At 39.0% G+C, this 27,461-nt stretch overlaps 1 protein-coding gene across 9 annotated transcripts in view; it reads left to right on the top strand.

Moving 5' to 3' along the window:
* The window catches only part of PTPRT (protein tyrosine phosphatase receptor type T), a 1,323,147-nt gene that overhangs the window by 504,717 nt on the left and 790,969 nt on the right, over positions 1 to 27,461 (top strand). For 8 of the 9 annotated variants that reach the window (XM_020998700.2, XM_020998699.2, XM_020998698.2 and 5 more), the window contains exons 3-4: positions 5,651 to 5,922; positions 22,587 to 22,668. In XM_020998700.2, coding sequence (XP_020854359.1) covers positions 5,651 to 5,922; positions 22,587 to 22,668 — 354 coding nt within the window. The remainder of the gene's footprint in view (positions 1 to 5,650; positions 5,923 to 22,586; positions 22,669 to 27,461) is intronic. The other variant, XM_078150239.1, reaches the window with a different exon arrangement.

The raw sequence follows: 27,461 nt of genomic DNA, 5'->3' as shown, positions 1-27,461 counted from the left end.
ATGTGCCTTTTTTTTTTAGACTTATAGGATGTCAGTACTGGAATGGACCTTAGAGATCTGTCTTCTAGTTCAATTCTTTTGTTGTAGAGATGGGGAAACAGCAGTACACAGAAGGGAAGGAGATTCTTTTCAAGGTCACCTGGCAAATTGGTGACAAAACTAGGACTAGAATTTGGATCTCTCACATCCTAATAAAGTGATATTTCTGCCTCATCCTACAACTTAAAAAAAAAGTGATGTCCTCTTTATATGTCATTGTCACTTCCCCAAACTCCTCCTTCCCCACAAGGCTTTTTTTTGTAACAGATAAGTAGGGTCATTCAAAAAACAAAAGCAAAACAAAACCAGAAACAATGGGCCATGCCGGAAATACGTGCCCATGTCAAATTTATAGTCTTATCCCTTCCATGCCAAGAGGTAGAAGCACCTTCTTTGTGCCTGTCACATATGCAGCAGTTGCCTAATACATACTTTGGGACTTACTGAGTCACCGTTTCTAATCTAAAGTTAGACTTCTGAAGTCCTTCAGTGTCCCCTTCCCCTTAACCTCATTGTGGTCAGCATGTAAATTGTTTTCTTGCCTCTATTTATCTTGCTCTTCATCAATTCATGCAAGTCTTCCTATGATTCTCTGAATTCTTCCTATTTGTCATTTCTTATGGTACAATAGTATTTTATTATGTTCACAGGCCACGATTTGTTCAGCCATTCAGTCACTGGGCACCAACTACATTTCTGTTTTTTTTTTCTTTGCTATCATAAAAGTTCTACTATGAATATTGTGGTACGTATGGAGCCCTTCCTTCTATCTTTTTACCTCCTTGGAATATGAAGGATTAGTAGCAGTATTGCAACAGCAAAGAATTAGTATAGTTTGTCGACTTTTTATTTTAATTCTAAATTGTTTTCCAAAATAATTAGACCAATTCACAGTTTAACCTGTGGCGCATTAGTGTCCCTGTCTTCCATCTTCCATTTTTGTGTTTTGCTGACTTTGTCAATCTGATGGATGTACCTCCTGCCTAATCAAAGGTAAAGGCTTCCATTCCCCCATAACTTCAAGACAACACAGTATCTTTGTGCCAACTAGGAGAATATAAGCTTTTTGAGGGCAGGGATTATTTTCTGTTTGCTTTTGTACTCTTAGTATCCAACTCATAATTTAAAATACTTGTGGAATTGAAAAAGGCACATCGCTATCTCATCCTATGTCTTAGTTCTTTCAAAAGACCCCTGAAAAATGGAAGTACTTCTCTGCTAGAATAAACCTTAGATAATGGATTATATCTCTTCCCATTGGTAGCAGAGATGTGGGCAACATATGGAAAAGTGGCCCACCAAAATGGTATCCATTTAGCAGTCCCCGTATTTCTATTCTCTTTACTGTTTATTAGAAAGAAATACTGACCTCCAGTGATCTCCCTCTCCATACAGATGATCAGGTAGAGTCTGGATGACCACTGAGTAGGGATGTATTAAAGGGCACTCCTGAGTCAGGGCTAATATGAACTGATGTCTGAAGTCTTACTTCTGAGATCATATTTATGTTAAACAAATTTTAAAGAAGGAATGCTAAAACCACAGAAAGTTAGGTGGCACAATGGATAGAGTCCCAGGCTTGGACTCAGGAAGACCTGAGTTAAAATTGGACTTTAGACACCATCTGTATGACCTTGGACAAGTTACTTAACCCTGTTTGCCTCTGTTTCCTCATCTGCAAAATAAGTTGGAGAAGGAAATTGCAAACCATTCCAGTATCTTTGCCAAGAAAACCCAAATGGGGTCACAAAGAGTCAGACACAACTGGATTTGATTGAACAACAGCAGTGCTAAAACCTTGTAGACATAGGAAGGCCAGATGTTTTGGTGTTAAATGCTGCATGTCAAGGAATGTTACATATTTAAACCAGAATACTAGAATTTTGGAGGTATATTTCTTATGTGTTGAAAAAAGTAATTCTAACCTACTCTTATGGATTGATTTTACATGATTTTTCTGTATGTGCCTTACTTTTGAGCCAAAGTAGACACTTAATTACCTGTTCCCCAGATTTAGCATTCCATTTTCTGCTTCTGTGACCCCACACAGGCTCCCCCATGGTCCCTACTTATCTCTGCCTTAGAAGCCTTGCTTTCCTTCAAGGCTGAGCTCAGGTGCTACCTCCAAAGGGATAGCTTTCATGATCCCTTTAGTTGTTAACATTCTCTTTTCCCTCAAATTGGCTTGGATTTCCTTATCTGTGGACATGTTGTATCACCAGGAGAAAGTCAGTTCCTGGAGGGCAGGTCCTACTTTACATTTTGTCTTTGTGTTCTTAGTGCAGGGGTTCTTACTTTGGAGTGTTCTCTGGGGTCTGTGGATAGATTTTAAGGGATCTACAAATCTATCTATCTTGAAAAATAATGAATATTTTCACTTATTTTAAAATAAAAATTTACCATTTACTTCAATTAGTGGAATAGACAAAAACATTATTCTGAGAAGGGTTTCTGTAGATGTCGTGAGACTGCCAGATGACACAAAACAGTTAGGAACCTCTCTAAGAATGGCTATTATAGTGTTCTGCACATTGTAGGCAGTTCATGAATGTTTTTAGATTGGAGCCAGATCTCATGCCTTTCCAGGCTACACTCTGGACGTCCTCTACCATGCCCAGGAAATCTCTTCATCATCTCATTTGTTCCAACTCTGAAATTTGAACATTGAAAGCAGCTTCTCCCTGCTTCTCCCTCTGATTGGATGGATGCTCCCAGACCTCCATTTAAGGAGAGCTCCCAGGGGAACTATGTCTTATTCTTCTCCTGGCTGTGTCCCCTTGCTTTCTAGCCTCCTTTTACGTATCATCTTTCTCCATTAGAATGTAAACTCTTTGAGGACAGGGACTATCTTTCCACCCCCACCCCCTTGTATTTGTATTCCCACATTTAACAAAGTGCCTGTGAAATAGTAATCATTTAATAAATACTTGTTCAGGGACTGGCTTGTTGGCTGTGTTTACTTTTCCAGGGAAGAAATGGTAGATGAGTCTTCACTTCCTTTGCTCTTTAAGTAATACTTGAGTTAATTATTATTTGTTCAATGAATCTGAGTAAATGGAATTAATGAATAAAAGCAGTATGATATATTGAAGAGCATTCATTGGACTTAGAATACCTATCTATATAGCTTCTCATCTTTGATACTTAGAAGCTGTTTGACTATGAAAAAGTCACCTGACTTTTCATTCTCACATTCTTCATCTGTAAAAATGAGTAGATTCTACTTTTAAGCACTTGGTAAACCTTAAGGGACAATATCAAAGTGAGTTGATATCATTATTATAAGGTACCCAGAAGAGGGCAGGGTCCTTATAATTTTTAAATCATTATAACCTGATCCCTGAGCACAATGTCATGTATTAAGTAGGAGCTTAATAAATTTCTGTTGCTGTATAACCCTACTGTGATATTGAGGGTAGAGGAAGAGAAGCCCTGGATTTCGAGCCAAGAAACTTCAATATGAATCTTTTACTAGCTGTGTGGCCTTGAGTAAGTCACAACCTTCCCAGGCCTTTATTTATTCATCTGTAGAACGGTTATTATGACTAGTACTTACCTCAAAGAATTGTGGCCGGAATCAAATGAGGCAATTCACATAGAGTGTTTTATAAATCACAGAGTGCTATACAAATGTCAGCTATTAATACTAGTATTAATTTAATGAAGGTACAGCCTATGGCTGTCCACTGAGCAGAACTCATTCCAGTATTTATCTGGGCCATTTGGAGTCTGTCACATACCTGGAGCTTGCTTTAGATGGAAATATAAGCCACAGTCAGTTAGAACTTAAGCCTTTGCAGACCCAGTCTTCTGTGAATTGTAAGAGGCCAGTGGAGAAATACATTTGTAGCCAGACTTGGCAGCAGTATGAGAAGTGAGAAGGCCGGGCAGACTGTATTTGATTAAAAAAAAACAACTGTGCCTGGTTGCTGAAACTGTCAGATGGCAGCCTCTCCCACTTCTGATGCTATTCTCTACTTTTCCTTCATGTACACAGGTAAATAAGCATATGGTTTCCAGGATTTTGATTGAAAAAAAAATTTGCTATGGTTTTGGTGACTCATTAACTTCAGCTGCTTTTGATCTGTCCTCCAAATGAGAGACTGATTGAAGAAGAAAGTACCTCACCTTGGCACACAAGAGCTATGTTCTTCTCTGGGCTTTGTTAAGAATTTGCTTTGTATCCTTGAGCAAATAATATCCCCTCTGGACTATAGTTTACTCCTTTGCAAAATTAGGGGATTGGACCCTATGATCTTTAAGATTCCTCCCGGCTATGACAATCTACTACTATTTTACAAGGGATAAAATGGCCCCAAACTAAGCCAGAGGCAACTAAGAAGTATAGCTGGGAGCTGATGGATGTTTGTTCTATATTCATTCAATAGGTATTTATTTATATTTTATTTTGCTTCTCTTCTCTATTTTTTTGGCATGCAGTTTTTATTCTAAAGTTAGTAACCCATCATCCAGAACGAACATTCCAAAAAAAAAATTTAAAAAATTGTTGCACACAAGCCATAAACTCCAAATTATTTACAACTTGTTTGAAAATGTGTGTATTAATTTAAAATAATAAAAATGTGTTGTTTACTTCCATTTCCATTTTTATTTTCTTTTTCTTCCATTCTTAAAAAATTGCTTCCGTTCAACAAGTATTTATTAAATGCCTACTGGGTCCAGAATGTTGTTCTGGGTACTGGGGGAAGATATATAATCCTTGCCTTCAGGGAACTCAAAGTCAAGTGTATATTGGCATTAAAAAGTTTTCTTCGGGCTGGTATCTTTTTAGTCAATATATGCCCTCCAATTTTCCAATTCTCTTCAGAGGTTGGATTTATGGTTGCAGGCCATCATTTCAGACTAGCCTATTAATGTCAGCTTTACCTTCTGAACAGAGATGATACTAGTGACTGTCCTAGATGAAATATCTAGCTACTCATGGTACAAGAAATTTTAACAGCCCTAGTGTTTGTAAGCTATCTTTGGAGGGCATCAGAGCCTCTAGAGTAGAACAATTCTCACCTCCCAACTGACAGTGACCCTAGGGCAAAGGTATGAGATGCCTGTTCCCATGTCAATCCATTATAATATCTTTAAATATTAGTTCAAGGGAGTATTTCATGTTTTCCATGTTCTATATTTGCTGGCTACAGTGACTACTAGCTAGACAATCTAAAACCTGGAATGATTTTGGGGCCATAAAGCACTGCATGAAGGCTTGCCTGACCTAACCCAGCAGTATGTACTTAAGCTCAAATAATGGGGTTGTGTGTTGTGGGTGATGCCAAATGCCAAATTTCATCCTGCACCGGATGCTTTATTGATTATCTAAACGACCTCACAGTCTTTCTAGGTGGTGATAGCCCCAGAATTGAGTTTTCTGCTCTGGAATTTGTTAAGCTTTCTATTTCATTTGTGCCATGGCTTGTGATGTCATAACTAGATGATTGGTTCATTTTGTGAGTACATTTGTTTACAGCTGGTTTTCAGAGGATTTTCTTTCTGTTTTTCTCCCATGGGTCTCCTTTCCTTCCCTGTTTTCCTCCCTCTTGTATTCCTTCTTTTTGTCCCTCCCTCCTTTCCCCCTTTGCGTTTTGGTGGTCTCCAGGTTCCTTCATGATGGTGAACAGCTCTGGGCGGGCATCTGGACAAAAAGCTCACTTGCTTTTGCCGACCTTGAAGGAGAATGATACGCACTGTGTCGATTTCCATTACTACTTGTCTAGCAGAGACCGGTCCAGCCCTGGATCACTGAATGTTTATGTGAAAGTTAATGGAGGACCCCAGGGTAACCCCATCTGGAACGTGTCAGGGATTGTGACAGAAGGCTGGGTGAAGGCGGAGCTGGCCATCAGCACCTTTTGGCCACATTTCTATCAGGTATCGATTATATTTATAATCCCTCTTTCTCTCATTTTTCTGTCTTCTTCTCCTCCTTTTTCCTTATCTCCTACACCCCATTTAGAAGCACACAATATTACATATGAAGAGGACCTTAGAGATTATCTTGTGCATTATCTTATTTTTACAGATGAGAAAACTGAGGCTCAGAAACAGAAGGAATTTGCCTAAAGTCATGCAGGAAGTCAATGACAGAGCTAAGTCTAGAACCCAGATTTCCTGTCTTCCAGATCACAGTGACTTTGACTATACTCCCTACCTTTTACTAGCCTGGGTTGCTTCAGTTGCTTCAGGCTCTGCTTTTAGGGGTGTCAGGTATTCTGGTGTCACACAGAAGTCAGACCACCACTACTGAGTTTGTTTACAGTTAGTAAGTCTGGCTTTTCTTTTCACCCAGAGCACATAAACATTTCAAGAATGTAGCCCAGAGAGTAGTATGGGAGTGCTTGATGTTAATGAACCCTCAAGGCTAGTCTGGCCTCAAGGGATTACACATGCAGTGTCTCTATATCAGGCCATTACTACTTGCTAAGGAGAAGCCCTGATAATTTTCATGATGTGAAGTGAGTCTGAATTCCTTTCTGGAAACTCAGTTACAAGTTTGCATCCAGATAAACTGGGGATGATTTTATTTAATTAGATTCAATAATTATTAAGTACCTGCTGTGTGCAAAACACTCAGGTTGTTATAAGGATCAAATGGAATGATGTTAAAAACAACAACAACAACAACAACAAAAACACAACAGTGCCTGACACATATGCTAAGGGAGAGAAAGTAACCTGCTGAAGTTTGCCTAGTTAATAAGGACTAGAGGTGAGATATGAAAACATCACCACCACCTCCACCACCACCACTAGTTCGTGTGGCTCCAAATTCAGTATTCTTTCCGTTACACCTCCTCTACCAATGTGGACTGACACATGCTTTGTAACTTATAGTCTTAGAGAATCGTTTGAGGCACAAAGAAGGCAGATGACTTTTTCCACATTCGCATGTGTCAGAGATGGGACTTCACACCTGAGTCTTGCTAACTGAGCCAGTGCTCTATCCACTATGAAATGCTGCCTTCTTTATCTCTAAACCAGAATTTGTCTCTTTGTAACTTTTATCCATTAGGCCTATGTCTTTCTTCTCCTCAGGTAAACAAAATAAGTCTAATCTCCCTTTAATGTGATATTTGAACTTCAGATATTTGAAGTCAGCAATATGTTCCCAACAAAAATCTCCAGACTGAATGTCCTTAAGCCTCATAGTTGTGATAAAAATGATGCCATGTTCTATTGCATAGTGTTTTCCAAATTATCTGGGATGTTACAGTGGACAATGATACTTTAGATAGGGTTAGACTAGACCAATCCACATTAACATTGAGTTGGCAGCAATTTTTTTTTTACCCATTTTAAACCCATTATTCCAATGAGCCTTTAACTACTTAAAGCTTACAGGAGCAATCAAATAAGCAAAGAAAGATACTCAGAACTTGAGTTTTTTCCCTCTTTTCCTTGGGCTTTGCTCCTTCTAAGCCTTTCTCCCAGGCTCATAACCTCTGCCCCTTGAACAAACAGTTGCCTGTGCTGTTTGCTGCAAATGGGGAGTGGTCTATGGTAAAGAATTTGTGTTTTCCCTGCCTATGGTAGTTTTTCAATTGGGAGACAGGTCTCTTCCACCACTGGAATTCCTTGATGTTGTAAGATCCTTCCCTGTCCATCTCTGCCCATACAGTGTGCGCGTGGAAATTGTATTTAAACAGGCTACCCACATGGATCAGTCCATCAGCTGAGGTTCTGAGCACATTGCTTGTCAGGTTGCCTAGTTTCTTTCCTCCATTCATCCAAAACACACTTATTGAATGCCTTCTCTGCAAGCCGCTCCTCTCCCCTGCTAGCACACACTGGCATTCCAGTGATCAATAGGTCAGTGCACACTCATTCTCATTTTCCATTTGTTGTCTTTGTTAGAGTCTCATTTTGTCTCTTTCCCCTCTGCTCTCTGTAGCTAGAAGTGTAGATGCATCTCCAACAGCAGTTCAGAAAATGCACCAGATGCATACATGTATCAAATAAGGGGCAAAGAAAGAAAGAGAGAGTGATATGTTATAGGATAAGAAGGAAGGGAAAAAGAAGGCAGAGCTGGTTTGTGGCTTTCCCAGCTGCTGAGCCATAATCCTGCCACGTGCAGCTCAAGGAAGTAAATCAGGTTTAGGATTTCAGGGATCCCCTGCATTGGTTCTGGATGGTTTATGTATTCAGTTATTAAAGCTATATTTCAAACTCCTAAAATTGACTTTCAGCTCCATAACACTGCCAGAATTTCATTTGGCTTGTTAGTGTGTTTTTCTGGCTGGACTAATTTAGCACAGGCCTGGTAATTCCTGGCATTTTAAACATACCCCTCTTTGCAGTTGCCTGATTTAAGTAAAGCCACATCTTATTAAATGCTGGTTAAGCAGTGCTTTGGGCTTTGGGGCCGTTCCAGGTGATAGTCATTATATTTAACATTTTTAATGATTCTGAACTTGTCTTTCTCAAGATTTACCCATCCAAAAATACTTTATTAATTTTGCAGCCACCTGTCTCATCCTTCCTCACTTGCCCATTTTAAATGGCTTCCTATAGCACTGTCTTTAATTGCTACAGGCACCATAAAGGATGGGCTCACCTGCTTCTCATTAACAGCATCAGTTTGCTTTTTCCTTGTCAGACTGAATGGTAGTAACAAAATGGTGAAAGATAGAGTGTCCATCACTGTGGAGAGAGAGAGGTGGGTTATAACACAACAAAGGAAAGTGTGAATCACCTACAGTATTTGATTGGGGGAAATTCTGGCTGATAGAGAGCCAACCCACAGATCTTCCTCAAATGTTTCAGTTCAATTCATTTCAATTCCACAAACATGTATTAAAAACTAGTTCTCTGCAAGGCATTGTAATAGGTACTGAGGTTACAGTGATAAAAATGGAACAGTTCCTGACCTCAGGGAACTTATAACCTGTAAGGAAGCAGGTTATTCCTAAGACTTAAAATCTTGCATTAATAGAATATGGCAACCTTGATGGAACTAGAAGGGATGCTCTCTACTGATCATCTAGCCTAACCCTCTCATTCTATAGAGGGGGAAACAGGCCAAAGAAGGTTAAATGACTTACCCGAGGTCACATAGGTAGTGAAGAGCAGAGCTAAGATTTTGAATGCAGCTTCTCTGATTCCAAATCCACTGTTTTTTTTTTTTCCTGTGATTCCACACTATGTCTCAGTAAGAATCACGGAATCTTAGAGGTGAAAGAGATCATAAAGTTCTTGAGTCATGTGATACTAGTAATTAATAACTAGCAATTATGGCACTTTTAAGGTTTTAGAGGTTTTACATATGTTGTCTCATTTGAACCTTGCAACAATCCTGTGAGGTTTATTATTTTGGGGCTTTTATTATCCCCATTTTGTAATTGAGAAAACTAAGGCTGAGAGGTGTTACATGGCCACATGGCTGAAAAATGTCTGGAGAAGGATTTGAAATAAAATCTTCTTGACTCCAAATCCTTTACTACAATCCTAGGATATAGAACTAGAGTGGGCCCTGGAGATTGTTTAGTCCAGCCTCCTCATGTGGGTATGAAGAAACTAGATTTGGTGAGTTAAGTACTCAAGGTTACAATGTTGTTGAGTCGTTTCAGTCATGTCTGACTCTTCATGACCTCTTTTTGGGGTTTTCTCGGCAAAGATACTAGGATGGTTTGCCATTTCTTTCTCCAGCTCATTTTACAGATGAGGAACTGAGGCAAACAGGGCTAAGTGGCTTGCCCGCGGTCACATAGCTAGAAAGTGTCTGAGGCCAGATTTGAACTGAGGAAGATGAGTCTTTCTGACTCTAGGCCTGGCACTCTATCTACTGTGTCACCTAGCTGCCCCAAGATTACAATAGTCAGAATTCAAACCAAGTCCTTCAGACTCTAATACTAGTACTCTTTCCAATTCACCTTGCTATAGAATCACCTGTTCTTTGTTATGCTAATAATCATACTACATGTCTACATGTGCTTTACAATACTTTAAAGTAATACATGTGCTTTAAAACACTTTCACACCCATTATTTCATTGGCTCCTTGCCATAGTCCTTTGGGATAGATAGTGTACCAGTTATTATTCATATTTAGCAGATGAGCAAAGTGATGCTCAAAGACATTAAGTGTCTGACTTGACATAACAAAGCCCCATATTAAGGGGCAGCTGGAACTTTAATCAGGGTCTTATTGATTCCTCATTCAGTGTTCTTTCTACTACACGCTGTCTTAATGCTGAATTAAAGTTAAAAACTTCCATTAGTAGATTCAGGAGATGTAGGAAAATAGGCTAAAGCTGTAGGAATCTAGGTGTTACAGTGAATAGGGTGTGGGATATGGAGTAAGGAAGACTTGAGTTTGAATTCTGTTTAGGTACTTATTCACTTTGTGGCAAGTTACTGGACTTTATTTCATTTTTTGTGTTGGTCAAGTCATGTCAACAAACATTTTGCCTTGCACATAGTATGCACTTAAAAATGCTTGTTAATTAAACAATTAATTGATTGGTTCAGTTTCAGTTTCCTCATCTGTAAAATAAAGGGATTACATTTGATGGTCTGTAGAGTCCCTTCTTGCTCTAAGCATATGGTCCTCTGATCTTGGAGCATAAGCAATTCCTTTTTTTTGTCACTTTTCTCTTTTCCCTCAAAGAACAGTGTAACAAAACATCTGGTTAATTGAGGGTTTGGTGAGTTGAGATTTGTCTCTTCTGGACATGACTGAATGAATGAATGCATACAAGAGTGGATGCTGTATGGAGAAAACATGGCACTTTTTCTTAGTGTTGCATTGGTTTGTCAAGACGTGATTTCTTATAAATGTGTAGTTTTCAAGATGACTTTTTATACCTCATGGAAGCTGTGCCTGGGCGTTTCTAAACACTGTGACAGAGGTGTGCGCTGTGTGCAGAGTTCAGAGAGTGCAGAAGGAGGAGGAAAGGATGAATCAATTCTTTGTGGAACATGGTCCTTCTAAGGTACCAGAGGCTGCATCTGCTCTTGTCACTTTGTGGGCTGAAAGCAATTTGTCATTCTTTCATATAGAAATTTCATTGTGAAAATGCTAAAGAGACACACTCAGAATCCAGAAATCACAAAGGGAGATGAATCATTGAAGAATAAAAATTGGTTGGTAAGATCAGACCCTCCATCTCTAGACAATTCATGATGCCCCATGAAGGCATGTACCTTGATAGGAGTCCATGCCATGTGAAGATTGGCCTAAAAAATAGGGATGTTGAATCTGGAGAAAAAGATTCAGGGAAGATATAATAATTACCTTTAAGTTTATGAAGATCTGTTACGTGGAAGAAGGGATTGAATTTGATCTGTCTGGCTCTAGAGGGAAGAACAAGGAGCTTTGGGTAGAAGTTATAAAGATGCCCTTTTATACTTGTCCCAGAAACTCCCTAATAATTAGAGCTATCTAAAAGTGGAGTGGATTGCCTTGGAAGGTAATGGGTTTGCCCTCATTGGAAGCCTTCAAGTAGAGGCTGAATGATGTGATTTCATAATATCTGTACAGAGTGTGTTTTAAAGTAGATAACTTGAATCCTATAACAAGCTTGACAGTTGAAGAATTTTTGAAAGAGTAGGAATTACTGATCACTTCATAGTTAATACCTATCTGAATAAGATTTAATAGTGTTTTGTTTCATTCCTTTTCTTTTTAAATTTTTATTTTATTTTTAATTTATGGGTTAAACAATCATTTCTATAACATAATATGATAAAATTTGCATTTGAAACTGCAAATCTATTATGTAGAACTTGGTATTCCTTTTAAAGTCATCACATACATTTCTTTTTTCCTCTTTCTCACCTTTTTTTCTTCCCTCCCTTCCTCCCACCCTGGAGATGGCTACCATTAGACACAAATAAATGAGGCTGAAGAAAAAATTAATTTAGACTTCCCAAGTTTTCTAGATTTAAGCTGTTGGGCATTAAAAGGCTAAGATCTAGTGCTGGGACTTTTGGAGATCTACTAGTGGTTTCTGGAAGCAAATCAAGAGTAGAAGTTGTTTCTATTCTGTTTATAAAGATCATTTCTGTTATGTCTAGAAACTATCCCCAAGTAGTTCCCTTATTGATAATGGGATACAATTAATTGACTTGATGACTTAATAGAAATGCCAAAGCTGTACTTCTACTCAAGAGAATAGAAAGTAGCAAAGGGGAAGTCCATAAAGGGAACCTCAGTTGGCTACCATGTTTACAACTCCTGGCCTGGTCTTTGGCAAATCAGGTAAAGGAAATTCAAGAGAGCCAGGGTATATTTTATTTTCTAAGCAGATAACAATAGAAATCATGGTTGGTTAGAAGGCATTTGGGGGTTGTAGTGGTGCAAGAGGAAGAGAAAACTCTTACTTAAAAATTATAAACAGTGGGCCACATAATGCTTTCTGTGTCTTTAGAACATGTTCTAAATTGTGCTTCAGGTAAAGGACAAGGGAAGCAATAGTATCAGCCTTCTGTGTCCTAGTCAACAACTCTATAATGCATACATATATAGCCCTTTAAAGTTTAAAAAAGTACTTGCTCACATTAATCTCATGAGACAGGTAGTGCAAATATTATTTCTGCTCCACAAATGAAGACAATAAGGCTTAGAGAAGCTAAAACAACTTACTCCAAATCTCGTAGTTATCAAGGGTCAGATGAAAGGTTTGAGGCTAGATTTCTTGACTCACATTCAGTGTTCTTTAACTCCATTACATCACCCCTCATCAGATCATAGCTGGAAGTCTCAGGTCCAGATACCATATTTGAGAAAGTATAGTGGTAAGCTGATATTCATCTGGAGGAAGGTGCCCATGATGGTGAAAAACCTTAGAACTATGTCATTGGAGGCTCAGATAAAGGAACTAGAATAAAGAAGACTTGGGAGAATTAGTAATACATAGTTGTCTTCTAACATGTGAGGTCTTGTCTTGTAGATGAAAGGTTACATAGTCTATTTAGTCATAGATGGTTGAACTAGAGCCAAATTTTAGGAAATGTTAAAGGATGCTGGATCTCAGTTCAATCTAAGAAAGAACTTGAGTTCTTGAACCTCATTTCATTCAGGGTTACACATAATCATTATAGATATCCAGCAATAGAACTGGCTCCCTCAGGAAGTAAGTAGTCATATCCCTGTCTTCAGATGTAGACAGGATAACCACTTGTCCAGTTTGTCATAGAGAGGTTTCATTTTTTTCAGGTAGGGGTTGGAGCAGATGACATCTAAGGCCCTTCAGACTTTTAATCTTCTTTAATTCTATATTCATTGGCTATTCATAAGTGCTGCCTCCGAGACAAACTTTCCTCCCAATATAGACAGGTGAGGACCAGTGTAATTTGAAAATAACACCTAGTCATACAATGAGAAGCTCTTACCCTGTGCCTGAAATGCCCTCCCTCTCCATCTTTACCTGTAGAATTCCTACCCATCCTTTAAAGTCCGACTCATATGCCATCTTCTTCTAAGAAATCTCCCTAATCCCTTTGGTCAGTAGTGCTCCTGACCACAATACCACTTTGTTCTATACTTCTTTGATGCATTTATAACATGACATTTTGAATACTAATGCTCTTTGTTGGTGTTTTAATCCCCAAATAGAGTGTAAGCTCCATAATGACAGGAATTGATTCTTATCTGAACTTTGAAGAGCTCTTGGCATCTAGTATAAGGCCATGTAGGTGCCTAGTGAGTGTTTGCTGAAGGACAAATTGTGAGTGCTCATAGGCAGTTTTCAAGGGTATGGTAGGAACTAGAATTTTAAAAGTGTTGTCCAGTTAAACTTAAAGTCACCATAAAATTGGTTGGAAGAGATCTTGAGGCCAGATTCTAAGCCAAGCTCTTTATTTTTCAGATGAGGGAAAAGGCTCAGTGAAGTTAAATGAGTTGCCAAATTCATATATATATATACTAAATGGGAGCGTTGGAATTTAAATTCAGATCCCCAAACTCCAAATTCCAGCGCTCATATCATTTTTCTTACACTTATCTCGATTAGCTTTCATTGTTTGTAAATGGCCTGCAACGGTACTTCAAGTCTTCTCTTCTTCACTGAGAGGTCACCTGTGTTTGCAGTATTGCCTCAAACCTTTGAAGTTCATTCAAGATCACAGGTAAACTTTTTTTTTTGTCATTTTGCCTGACCTAGTTCAAGCCTTCATCATCCCTTGCCTCAGGTGTTACTATAACCATCTAGTTGGTCTTTCTGCTTCAAGTCTCTCTTGATTCCAGTCCATCCTCTAACCAAAGTGATTTTCTTAAAGCATAGATCTGGCCATGTCAAACTGCCCTCATCCCCCCCCCCCGCCCCAACTCCAATGGCTTTCTAATACATCCATGATCAAATATTTCCTATTGTTCAGTTGTTTCAGTTGTATCTGACTCTTCTTTTTTTAATCTATCAAAGGCTTTTAACTTTTTTCAAAGAATTTTCACATACAGTATATTATTATCTCATTCCCTTGTTTCCCCTTAAAACTGGGACATTAATAGAATCTAACCTTTCATAGAGATTATATTTGTGAACAAACAATGTTTTGTGTTTGTCAGATACTACAGAATAATCATTATGTCCCTCCTCCATCTTAAAGTAAAGGGCGCGAAATGTCTGGTCTGCCCTGAGGCCTCATAATACACATTATAGAAATTACTTGAATTGTCCCTTGTTTTTCTTTTAGCCTTATGGGGAATAGGTGTGTTCTACTTAAAACTTCTAGAAGGGATGGAGAAATTGGCAGAGTTAGACATCATTCCAGACTGAACTTCTCCACAGGAGGGCCACTGCTTTCACTGCAGATCCACGGCAGGCTTTCTATTTCCATTCATTTCTTCAGACCTTGCCTACCTCATCTTCCCTACCCTATACACTTATATTCTACTGTTTCCGTGAAATATTCTGGTTTAAAGGCAGTGTGCTTCAGAACAAGGAATGATGAGATTCGAAGCAGGACATCTTTATTAAGTTGAAAGACAACATCCAACAGTAGATAGATAATCACTGCCTCCGAGGCTGGAGAATCTGGAATCAGGTCCCATATCTGACCCTTCCTGGACAAGTCCTTTCACTTTGAGGCAACTTTTTTTTTAACTTACTTAGTATATTATTTTCTCCCAGTTACATGTAAAAATAATTTTTAACATTTGTTTTTAAAACTTTGAATTCCAAATTCTCTCCCTTCTTCCATCCTACCTCACCCGCTATTGAGAAGGCATGCAATTCAATATACGTTATGCGTGTGTGGTCATGGAAAACATTTCTGTATTAGTCAGGTTGTGAAAGAAAAATAGACCCCCCAAAATGAAGAAAAATAAGATTAAAAAAAAGTATGCTTCCATCTATATTCAGACACCATCAATTCTTTCTCTGAGGATGGGAGTTTTTCAGAGTTGTGTTAGATCGTTATGTTGCTGAGAATAGCTAAGTCATTCGCAGCTGATCATCTTACAATATTGCTGTTACTTTGTACACAGTGCATTTCACTTTGCATCAGTTCATGTAAGTCTTTCCAGGTTTTTCTCAGAGCATCCTGCTCATCATTTCTTATAGCACGATAACATTCAATCATAATCCCATACCACAATTTTTTCAGCCATTCTCCAGTTGATAGGCATCCCCTCAATTTCCAATTCTTTGCCACTAGAAAAGAGCTGCTATAAATATTTTTGTGTACATAGGTCCTTATTCTTTTTTTTTAATCTCTTTTGGGATACAGACCCTAGTAGTGGTATTACTAGGTCAAAGGGTATGCATAGTTTTATAGCCCTTTGGGCATAGTTCTAAATTGCTCCATAGAATGGTTGAATCAGTTCAAAACTGTACCAACAGTGCATTAATGTCTCATTTTACACACATCTCTTGTACTGTTTGTCATATTCCTTTTCTGTCCTATTAGCCAATCTAATAGGTATGAGGTAGTACCTGAGAATTGTTTTATTTTGTATTTCTCCAAGCAGCAGTGAGAGCATTTTTTCATATGCTATAGATAGCTTTGATTTCTTCATCTGAAAACTGTTCATATCTTTTGATCATTTATCATTTGGGAAATTGCTTTTATTTTCATAAACAGAAATGAGAAATGAGGCCTTTATCAGAGAAACTTGCTTCAACATTTTTTTTCACAGTTACTATTGCTAACTGTATTTCGTTCCATCCTATTTCTTTCCACCCTGCTTATTGTATTCTCACTCTCTCCTTTTACCCTGTCCTTCCTCAAAAGCATTTTGCTTCTGACTACCCTTCACCCCCAGTCTACCCTCCCTTCTATCACCCCCTTTCTCATCCCTTTTCACTCCTACTTTCTTGTAGGGTTAAATACATTTCTATACCCAATTGAGTATGTATGTTATTCCCTCTTTGAGCCAGTTCTGATGAGAGTAAGGTTGACTCATTCTCCCTCACCTCCCTCCTTTTCCCCTCTACTGTAAAAGTTTTTTCTTGCCTCTTTCATTTGAGATAATTTACCCCATTCTACCTCTCCCTTTCCCTTTCTTCCAGTACATTCCTTTCACCCCTTAATTTTATTTTTTTAGATATCATCCCTTCATATTCAACTCACACCTATGCCCTCTTGTCTATATATACTCCATCTAACTGCCCTAATAATGAAAATGTTTTTATGAGTTGCTGGTTATCATCTTCCCATGTAGGAATGTTAAACCATTTAACCTTATTAAATCCCTTATAATAATTCCCTTTCCTGTTTACCTTTTTATACTTCTCTTGAGTTTTGTGTTTGAAAGTTAGATTTCCTATTGAGCTCTGGTCTTTTCATCAAGAATGCTTGAAAGTTCTCTCATTGAATATCCATTCTTCCCCTTAAAGGATTATATTCAGTTTTGCTGGGTAGGTAATTCTTGGTTGTAATCCTGGCTTCTTTGCCCTCCAGAATATCATATTCTAAGCTCTCCAATCCTTTCAGGTAGAAGGTGCTAAACCTTGTGTTATCCTGACTGTGGCTCCATGGTGCGTGAATTGTTTTTTTCTATCTGCTTGCAATATTTTCTCCTTGACCTGGGAACTCTGGAATTTGGTTAAAATATTCCTGGGTTATCTCAGCCCACAGACAGCAAAGGGGTGGAACTGGGGTGTCTTTCAGGAGGTGATCTATGGATTCTTTCAATTTCTATTTTACCCTCTCAACTAGAATATCAGGACAGTTTTCCATGATATTTTGTTGAAAGATAATGTCTAGGCCCCCTTTTTTTGACCATGGCTTTCAGGTAGTCCAATAATTCTTAAATTATCTCTCCTGGATCTATTTTCCATGTCAGTTGTTTTTCCAATGAGATATTTCATATTGTCTTCAATTTTTTTCATTCTTTTGGTTTTGTTTTATTGTTTGTCTATGGCTGGAAATTTTTTTCACTCCATCCCTTGTGGGTTCTCCTGCTCCAGGAACTGCCTTATGACATTACTTAAAGGTGCTCAGAGGAGTTTTAGGAAGAGCTCAGGTGAGTGCTGCCTTTTCTCCATCATCTTGGCTACATCCCTATATGTGACTCTTTGTGACCCCATTTAGGATTTTCTTGGCAAAGATATTGGTGTGGTTCACCGTTTCCTTCTCCAACTCATTTTACTTTTTTTTTTTTGGAGGCAATCAAGGTCAAGTGACTTGCGCAGGGTTGCACAGCTAGCACATTTCTGAGGCCAGATTTAAACTCACATCCTCATAATTCCAGGGCTGGTGCTCTGTCCACTGCACCACCTATATGTCCTACCAGCTCATTTTACAGATAAGGAAACTGAGGCAAACATGGCTAAGTGACTTGGCCAGGGTCACAAAACTAGTAAGTGAATGAGGCCAAATTTGAACTCAGGAAGATAAGTCTTCCTGATTCCAAGCCCAGGGCTCTACCTACTGTGCTACCTAACTGCCTTCAATGATCAAATATAAAGTTTCCCTTTTGTCATTTAAAGCCTTTTACAACTTCATTGCTTCCTATTTTTCCAGTTTTCTTATATTTTATCTCCCTCCATGTAATCTAAAATAGAGGCAGCTTGAACTATTTGTAGTTCATATGACACCTTATCTCCTGTCTCTGTACCTTTGTGCTTTCTGTCCCTTAAATCTTCAGTGCTCTCTCTCTTTGCCACTACCTCTTAGCTTCCCTGGCTTTCATCAAGGCTCACCTTAGATCCCTGCTTCTGCAGGAGGCCTTTCCCAGTTTCCTCTCTGCAGCTGTTAGTGCCTCCCATTTGAGATTCCATCTCATCTGATCTGTAGATGTTTTCCATGTACTTAATTATTTACATGTTGTCTCCTCCATTAAAACGTGAACTCTTTTGGGGCAGCAGCTGTTTTTGCCTTTTTCCCTACTTCCGGTATTTCAGCTCAGTGCCTGACACACTACAAGGACTTCATAATTCCCCTTTGTATTACTGATAAGCAAGAAATAATCATCTTCCACAGGCAGATGTGTGATTTGGTAATACACCTATGACATGAGATTCTTCCAAGAATGGAAAATCTAATAATGCAAGAAGGAAAACAAAAGCTCTCTGTTTAGAGAATGGAGATGTGTTGGTTTCAGATTGGTCTCTTTTGCCATAACAATGAGAAGTCCTGAAACAAATCAGTTAATTGATGTCTTGCTAAGTTAGATACTGCTCAGGACCATAAGCACTGGTCCTTGCCTCTCTACAGCATTTAAGGGAGGCAGGATGGTATGATTCAAAAGCCAAGTCAAGTCATAACAAGTGGAATGGGAACTAGAAGACTTTACTTCTTTTTACTTCTTTTTTTGTCTCTGTCTACCCATATAATCGTGGACAAGTCACTTTCCCCTTGTCTAGGCCTTAGTTTCCTCTTGAAGTAGAAGGGATTGGACTAAATGCTGTTTTAGATCTCTTCTAATTCTTCTTCTTTTTTAAAATTTTTTAAAAATTTTAAAATTTTTTAAAAAATATAAATTTATTTATTTTTAGTTTTCAACATTCACTTCCACAAGTTTTTGAGTTCTAAATTCTCACCCCTCCCCCCACCCCAAGATGGCATGCATTCTGAATACCCCTTCCCCTGGTCTGCCTTCTCTTCTATCTCTCCCCCCTCCCTTCTCTTATCCCCTTCCCCTTCTATTTTCCTGTAGAGCAGGATAGACTTCTGTACCCCATTTCCTGTATTTCTTATTTCCCAGTTGCATGTGAAAACATTTTTTAAAACATGTTTTAAAACTTTGAGTTCCAAATTTTCTCCCTTCCTCCCTCCCCACCCATCCTCATTGAAAAGGCAAGCAACTCAATATAGGTTGTACATGTGTGCAGTTATTCAAAACACTTCCTTAGTAGACATGTTGTGAAAAACTAACTCTATTTCCCTTAATCCTATCCTCCTCCCATTTATTCTATTCTTTCTTTTGACCCTGTCCCTCCTCAGAAGTATTTGCTTCTGATTACCCTTTCCCAATCTGCCCTCCTCTCTATCATCCCCCTGCTCTCTTGTCCCCTTCTCCCTATTTTCCTGTAGGGTAAGACAGATTTCCATACCCAATTGAATGTGTATGTTATTCTCTCTTAAGCCAAATCCTATGAGAATAAGATTGCCTTATTCCCTCTCACCTTCCCCAGTTTCCCCTCCACTGTAAGAGACTTTTCTTTTCTGTTTTTTTTTTGTGAGATAATTTACCCCATTCTACCTCTCCCTTTCTTCTCCGAGTATCATCCTCTCTCATCCCTTAATTTTATTCTCCAGATATGACCCCTTAATCTTCAACTCACCCTGTGCCCTCTATCTATCTATCTATCTATACATACATATAATTTTTTTCCTTCAACTACCCTAATACTGACAAAGTTCTCATGAGTTACAAATATCATCTTTCCATGCAGGAATGTAAACAGTTCAATCTTAATAAGTCTCTTATGATTTCTCTTTCCTGTTTACCTCTTCATGTTCCACTGAGTCCTGTATTTGAAAGTCAAATTTTCTATTAGCTCTGGTCTTTTCATCAGGAATGCTTGAAAGTCCTCTATTTCACTGAATGACCATTTTTTCCCCTGAAGGATTATACTCAGTTTTGCTGGGTAGGTGATTCTTGGTTGTAATCCTATCTCCTTTGCCCTCTGGAATATTATATTCCATGCCCTGCGGTCCTTTAATGTAGAAGCTGCTAAATCTTGTGTTATCCTGATTGTGTTTCCACAGTACTTGAATTGTTTCCTTCTGGCAGCTTGTAATATTTTCTCCTTGACCTGGGAACTCTGGAATTTGGCTACAATATTCCTAGGAGTTTTCCTTTGGGGATCTCTTTCAGGAGGAGATCTGTGGATTCTTTCAATTTCTATTTTGCCCTCTGGTTCTAATATATCAGGGCAGTTTTCCTTGATAATTTCTTGAAAGATGATGTCTAGGCTCTTTTTTTGATCATGGCTTTCAGATAGTCCAATAATTTTTAAATTCTCTCTCCTGGATCTATTTTCCAGGTCAGTTGTTTTTCCAATGAGATATTTCACATTGTTTTCTAATTTTTCATTCTTTTGGATTTGTTTTACAGTGTCTTGATTTCTCATAAAGTCACTGTCTTCCAATTGCTCTATTCTAATTTTTAAGGAAGTATTTTCTTCAGTAAGTCTTTTGGACTTCCTTTTCCATTTGGCCAATTTTCTTTTTAGGGCATTTTTCTCCTCATTGGCTTTTTGGACCTCTTTTGCCATTTGGGTTAGGCTATTTTTTAAGATGTTAGTTTCTTCACTATTTTTTTGGGGTCTCCTTTTGCAAGCTGTTGACTTGTTTTTCATGATTTTCTTGCATCACTCTCATTTGTCTTCCCAGTTTTTCCTCTGCTTCCCTCACTTGCTTCTCAAAATCCCTGTTGAGCTCTTCCAAGGCCTGGGACTGATTCATATTTTTCTTGGAGGCTTTGGATATAGGAGCTTTGACTTTGTTGTCTTCTTCTGGTTGTATATTTTGATCTTCTTTTCACCAAAGTAAGATAATATAGTCTGACTCTTTTTGCACTGCTTGCTCATGATCCGGCCATTACTTGAGTTTTAAACTCTTTGTTAAGGCTAAGTTAATAGTCTGCTTCCAATATGGAGACTGTACTGTCCCAAGCTTCAGGGGTTTGTACAGCTGTTTTCAGAGATACTTGTAGGGACCTGTAAATTTTCAGTTCTTCCAAGGTGGTTATGATAAGGGGCAAGGTGTTTACTCCTTTCCTGGACCACAAGTATTCCTTTCTGTTCTGCAACTGTGAGGAGGGGTTCCTCTCCACAGCCACTACAAGCTCCACAACAAGCATTTATTAAGCACCAACTATGTGCCAGGCACTGTGCTGATATTGTTGATACAACCTGAAAAGGAAAATGATCCTGCCCTTGAGAAGTCTATAATCTATCCAAGGGAGACAACCTGCATATAGACAGATAAATACAAAAGAGATGTGCAAGAGAGCTCAAGCAAGTCACTTCTTTCACTCTGCCATCTTGGCTCCACCCCCTCTCTTCTAATTCTTCTGAAGTGTTCTGAGTCTATGATCCTATTCTGGTAGCCCTTCTATGTTCTTTGTGGTCTTTACCTCAGGGAAGATACATTTCATTCAGGTAGGATTTGGGAGCCCTAGAGGTATTACTACTTAAAGTGCACCCTCATTGAACTTTGGCATGGAGGGTAAAAGCAATTTGAATACTGGGTTTGTCTCCCAGCTTTGCCAGCAAGTTAATGTTTATGGGTCTTAGTATCTTCCCCTGTAAAATGAGGGGCCTGGACTAGATGCCCATGAAAGGCCTTTCTGCTTCTAATGTTAGTACCCTATGGCAAGGACAGCTTTCATGCCATTAAAAAAAAACAAAAAGCAAAAAACAACAACAACAAAAAACCATTTATTAAATCATTGCTATCTGTAAGGCTCTCTTCACTTAATGAGGATTTAAAAACATACAATGAAAAATCTCTGACTTTTAAAGAGGCTACATTCTTCTGGCTAGCCCCTCGAGGTCTGATCAGCCTGTACGCTCATTTTCAAAGGAAACTTTTCCTCCTAGATATATAGGCAATTTGGATGTTAGGAAATAACTCTTCCGTAGACTTCCCATGAAATACCATGAAGGCTCAAGGCTCATGGTTTGATTTGGCTTTTTTCAGTCAGACAAAATATCTCTGCAGTCACTGTTATGGTGGACAGTACTTTTTCAGTGTTCATTCTGGTCAGTAGAGTTTATTTTTTCTGCCTGGGAAAATACAAGAAAAAATCTGGGGTTTGTGAAAAAGTCCCTATATTTGCTCATAGCCTGAACTTTCTGCTTGGTTGTGATAAATAATCTGAATAGTAAAAAACTTAATTGAACAGAAGAGAGGCAGTAAGAAAGTGTTACTAGAGGGTCTGTTGGGAATAGGTTAAACTCCATACTAGCTGTGTAAACTTCGGACAGTCACTTACTCCCTCCAGGCAGCTGAGATGCTAAATTAGAAGTGAGTTGTCACTCTGCATTGGTGGATAGGTTTCCTACACTAAGAGATCTTTAGACAGATGAGAAATCACAGATCTTGAACTAAAAAAAAAAAGTGGTCGAGGCATGTGGGAAGGAGTAGCCCTAGATGACTGACAACTGTTGTTTGTGAGAACATGATTTCCTCTGTGCGTTTCAGGTTATATTTGAGTCGGTGTCTTTGAAGGGGCATCCTGGCTACATAGCAGTGGACGAAGTTCGGGTCCTTGCACACCCATGCCGTAAGTACCGCGATCCAGTGGCAAGAATGCTGGGTCTGGAGGTGCTGGCTTTGAGTCCCAGCTCTGAAATTTCCTGCCTTTCTGATCTTGGTCAAGTCATTGAACTTCTCTGGGTCTCACTTTCCTCATTTGCAAAACAGAGTGACTTGGATTAGATAACCTCTCAAGTCTCTCCCAGCTTGGTATCTATGAGCCTGTAGTTTTTCATTTTCCTGATAACAGGGTCCTGCCCTGGGTTAGGCTTCACAGTTCAGTTCAGCTGGTATCCCATTCACCTGGTTCACAAAGATTGAAAGTTTTTTTTCTTTTTTATTCTTTGAAAACACTTCTGTACCCAAGGCAATCAGCCCAAAACAAATCCCTCATTTTGCCAGGCTGTGCAACAGACTACCCCTATGTGAATCTGCAGATAGTGCCAAAACATCTCCGCTCAAATCTGACTCCATTATTAAGGGAATAGAAGACTCTGAGTGTTTATTAGTGTGATTCAGAGCACTGAAGGAGAAGAATTAAAGGGCTCTGGATAGAATCACATGTAATTGTTTTAGAAAGAAAAAAAAAGAAACCCCACCAGAAACACTTAGAGAATGAACTGGATGTTCACTCACAGGGAAAAAGGGGGCCTTGAGCTATTAATTCTTGGAAAATAATTTTAAATCCACTCATCAGCTCTTATGGAGGCTTCTGAAAGATTTGTCATCATTGGCTCTTGTTGTAGGGTGTTAGAGTGTTACTGCACTCTCTGCTCACCCTGTTTGTGTTTCATACAATTCTGTCCCAGTTGTCTATTTCCTGATAGGCATTTGAAATGCATCTCAGCAGTGCCCTACAGGATGGGGACATATTGTGTGACTATGAAAAGAGATAATGTAGGAACAGTGACATGGGATATGTCTGCAAGGTGCCTGTGCCATGCTACAGGATGTCTGCCACATTCCATGTCTGTTTACCAGTACCTGCTCATATTCCTCCCTCACCACCCTCCTGCCAAGGCCATTTTGCAGCAATGAACAGAAACACATTGTATGTTGCTGGAACTTGCCACCAGTCAGCATGAACCTCTCTATATGGAAATTAGCCTTAGCTGTAGCCAGGGCAATAGGAGGGTGAAGCCTGAGTGCCAAGTACTAAGAATGGCTTTCTCCTGGAAGAATGGAAACTTCCTGAGGGCATGAACTGCCTCTTTTTTGTTTCTGTATGCTCAGTGCCTGATGTTTAATAGATAATTTAGTAGATGATTAATAAAATATCTTTAATAAATGTTTAGTAGATGATTAACACGTGCTTATTGAAATGAATTTAATCAGTTTGTTTTTCTAGTTTGAGGTTCTTAACCAGGGATCTAAGAGGTTAGAAGAAAGATTTCAAGAGAGAACTTGGAAGGGGGGAAAAAATCACATCTTTATTTCTATAGATTGATTTCTTTAATCCTATGTATTTCATTTTATGTATTTTAAAACTCTTATTCTGAGGAGTTTTTAGGTTTTCCCCAGCCTGCCAAAGGAGTCCATAACACAAAAGGCTAAGAACCTATATTCTAGATTCAGTAGCTGTAAGAGATGTCCTCTCTATTCTGACATAGCTCAGTGGTAAGATGCTGGCCTGAGGGCTAAACGTACATGCCTCCCAACTCTGGCTTCAGGTAGAATCAATACTTTGGGAAAGTAAATGTGTAGTGCGCTTTAAGGATAACCTCAGCTTCCTGTCCACTGGTAAAGAAGTGGATTCCACAGGAGTGGAATGACCATGAGGTAATTACCATGCAAATGGGTTATGAACTGTAACTAGGGAAAACATGATCCTATCTGTGTGCCTGCATAATGCAAAGCCACCCCATTAATGCACCACTTGGGCTTACACATAAAATTCAGAAAAATGGTGCTGTTATGGTGCCTGCACTTTTCATGCCTTTTAACAGAATTGTAGAAACCAAAAATAAAAGCTTGATTAATATATCCATAGGGGCACCTGGACTACTCTAATTGAAACCCTCTTCTGAGGTCTAGAACCAGGGGCTTGGGCCCAATACAGGCCTTGGTATCTTCTTATATGTTTATGAGAAGTCCTAGATGGAGGTTGGGGAGAGGAACCTTTAAACAAGCTCGCCACACCATTGATGTTACTGCCTCCAGGCATTTGTGGTACTAGTGGTGTGCAGAGACAGTTCTCTGTCTTCCCATGGCCAGTTCTACAGGAGTTCAAAGGGATCCCAGTGCTTGGAGAACAGTAGGAATGTGCTTCCTCCATGAGAAGGAGTGCTTCAATAATTCAGCAACCCTTTTTCCTCTGAAGATTCTCTGGCAGAAAGTTTCAAGTTCTGAAAGCCATGGTGCCCGTGAGAGAAATGGAAAAGGAATTTCCTTCTTTCTCCCCTCTTCTTTATCATCCCCACACCCATTTGCCTTTTTCCTTTCTTGCCCTTCTATAACTAAAGTTCTTTACGCAAGGATAAACTAGAGAAAACTTGACCATGGGGCAGAAATCACACCTGCTGAATTTTAACACAACATGAATGATTGTGAGAAAAGCAGAGCTGCTGATGCCAGTGGGGGCACATCACAAACAGGGGAAGGCGTCCTAGCCTCATGCAAGCTGGAAGGCCTGTTCTGGTAAGAACAGTGCAGTCTAAATGTGTGGGCCAATTTCAATGATACTGATGGTTGGCCTCAGTGGACTGTGCTTAGGATCTCAAATTGCTTGGGAATCAAAATGATGCCCGTATATTTCTTTGTACTGATGGGATTTTAGTTTCCCCACTCTCCCCAACCCTCTAAAAACACACATGCACTACCCCCTCTTCTCTCTCACACACACACACACACACACTTAATATTAATGCACGGATTAGAAACTTCCATCATGGGCTGTTAAATGTTTAAGTAGATTGAGAACTTTTTATTCTCCTCATGTTCCCCAGGCCTTTTAATTTCCCGTTTCTGTCCTCTAGAGCTATTTCTCTATTAAGATATGCCCAGAGTTTATCAATAAGTGCTTCTGTTAAATATTCCCAAAGTTACACAGCCTTTAGTGTTCCAATTGCCCCATGTCCCATATTGATTGGCACTGAGGTTAATAGCCTTATGCTTTCTCCTCACACTTTAAAAAAGTGACCGAGAGACATACGTAATACTTAAAAACACAGCAGAGGAAATAATTTTCTCTTATGAACTCAAACCTTTCACTTATATTTTATAGCCCATTTAACATTTACATGTCGCCCTGCGTGTATCGTAACTCTGGTTGCCCTCTGAGGGTTGTCATTTCTCAGCTTTAACTATTAAAAAGAGGGCTGCATCAGTAATAACTGCTGGGTAAATGTCACAGAAGTTTTCTTCACGGTTTCACCATTTCCATCTTTTCCACTGACTTTTAGACTTCCTTATTTTATTTTCTATCACATTATGGTGGTGAATTTCCTAGTGTTCCATGAGCTGCTGGGACTTCTGCTGAACAGGTCTCTTTCTCTCAATTTTATTGCACTACCTGCTGGGTGCTGACAAGTCCAGAGAGTAGGATAAAGGGCAGAATGATATGTCTTAAAATGCTGTGCTGATGTTTGTAGAGTGGGTTTGAAATGTCACTCACATCAGGGTATTTTGCCTGAAATGTGCAATAAGCATTGGTCAGCCTCATTCATAGGGACCTCTGCCTGGTGAATTCACAGTGTCTTAGAAAGTGACAGGATACAAAGATTGGGAACACAAGTGCTGAGGTTTAAACTGGTAGTCTGCTAGGGTCCTGAGGGATTCTCTTTATTGTAACAGTTGCCTAATGTTAGAGGTGATCTAAAGGACCCATTGCCCAATCTATAGGCTGGTTTTGATTCCCACCCAATGTTATACAGTTCAATTCTGCACTTATTAAGCAGGAACTATGTGTGATGATGCAATTGGCAGTACTGCACAGTAGACAGAGGACTGCTCTCAGAGTTCAGAGAGACCTGGATTTACATCCTTCAGCATTGCCCATCTGACTCAGGATGAGTTCCTTTAATATCTCAGTGTTAGACAACTCTAATACACTAAGTTACAAAACAGTAACTTGTCTGCATTACAGGAACTGAGAGTTCCATACAGTGTTGAAATCACAAGTCTGGACCAAAAAAAAAGTATGAGGTATTATGATAAATTCTGAAGAAAGATTTGGGAGAAGGGAACAAAGAAACACACACACACACACACACACACACACACAATGAAACAATAATATGTGAGACAACATACTTTTCTACAGTGTGACCAAATCTTTTAAATGTCAGTGATTATTCAGAAATGAAACAGACCTTCCTAGTGTCATTGTTAAATGTAATTCTTTAGATCATTGTCTTTCTTTGGTGACTTTCACTTTTTTTTTTTAATCTAAGAGTTGTCCACATTGGTTCCTTTTTTCCAGTCTCCCTTCTCTTTCAACTTTTGGGATGGGTGGCTTCTTTGAATGAGATGATTCAAAACTGAGATAGGTCAGAGAACAAAGAGGACCCTAATTGTGTTATATTACTTATTGGTACATTTGTATTGTTGGCTTGAAATTCTTTGGGACTCCAGTAATCAATTCTGATTAAGAAATGTGGAAAATATTTCAGTAAAATTTTTTTGTACATAAAAAAGAAACTTCCAGTTCATCACCACCGTGTGACTTTTAGAGCCTCTGAATTTTACGATGCACTAATATATCCATCAAGATGGCAGCATTTGCAGTATGACCTTACCCCTTACTCCTTAGGGTAAGTTAGCTTTAGTGTAATTTCAGGCTGTTAAAGCTTGAAATTTTAACCTATTAAAACTTGAAACTGA

This window comes from Phascolarctos cinereus, unplaced genomic scaffold, assembly GCF_003287225.1.
Source record: "Phascolarctos cinereus isolate Bilbo 61053 unplaced genomic scaffold, phaCin_HiC Scaffold_2;HRSCAF=192, whole genome shotgun sequence".
In the NCBI taxonomy this organism is placed as follows: Eukaryota; Metazoa; Chordata; class Mammalia; order Diprotodontia; family Phascolarctidae; genus Phascolarctos; species Phascolarctos cinereus.
This window is presented reverse-complemented; position numbering and strand designations above follow the sequence as displayed.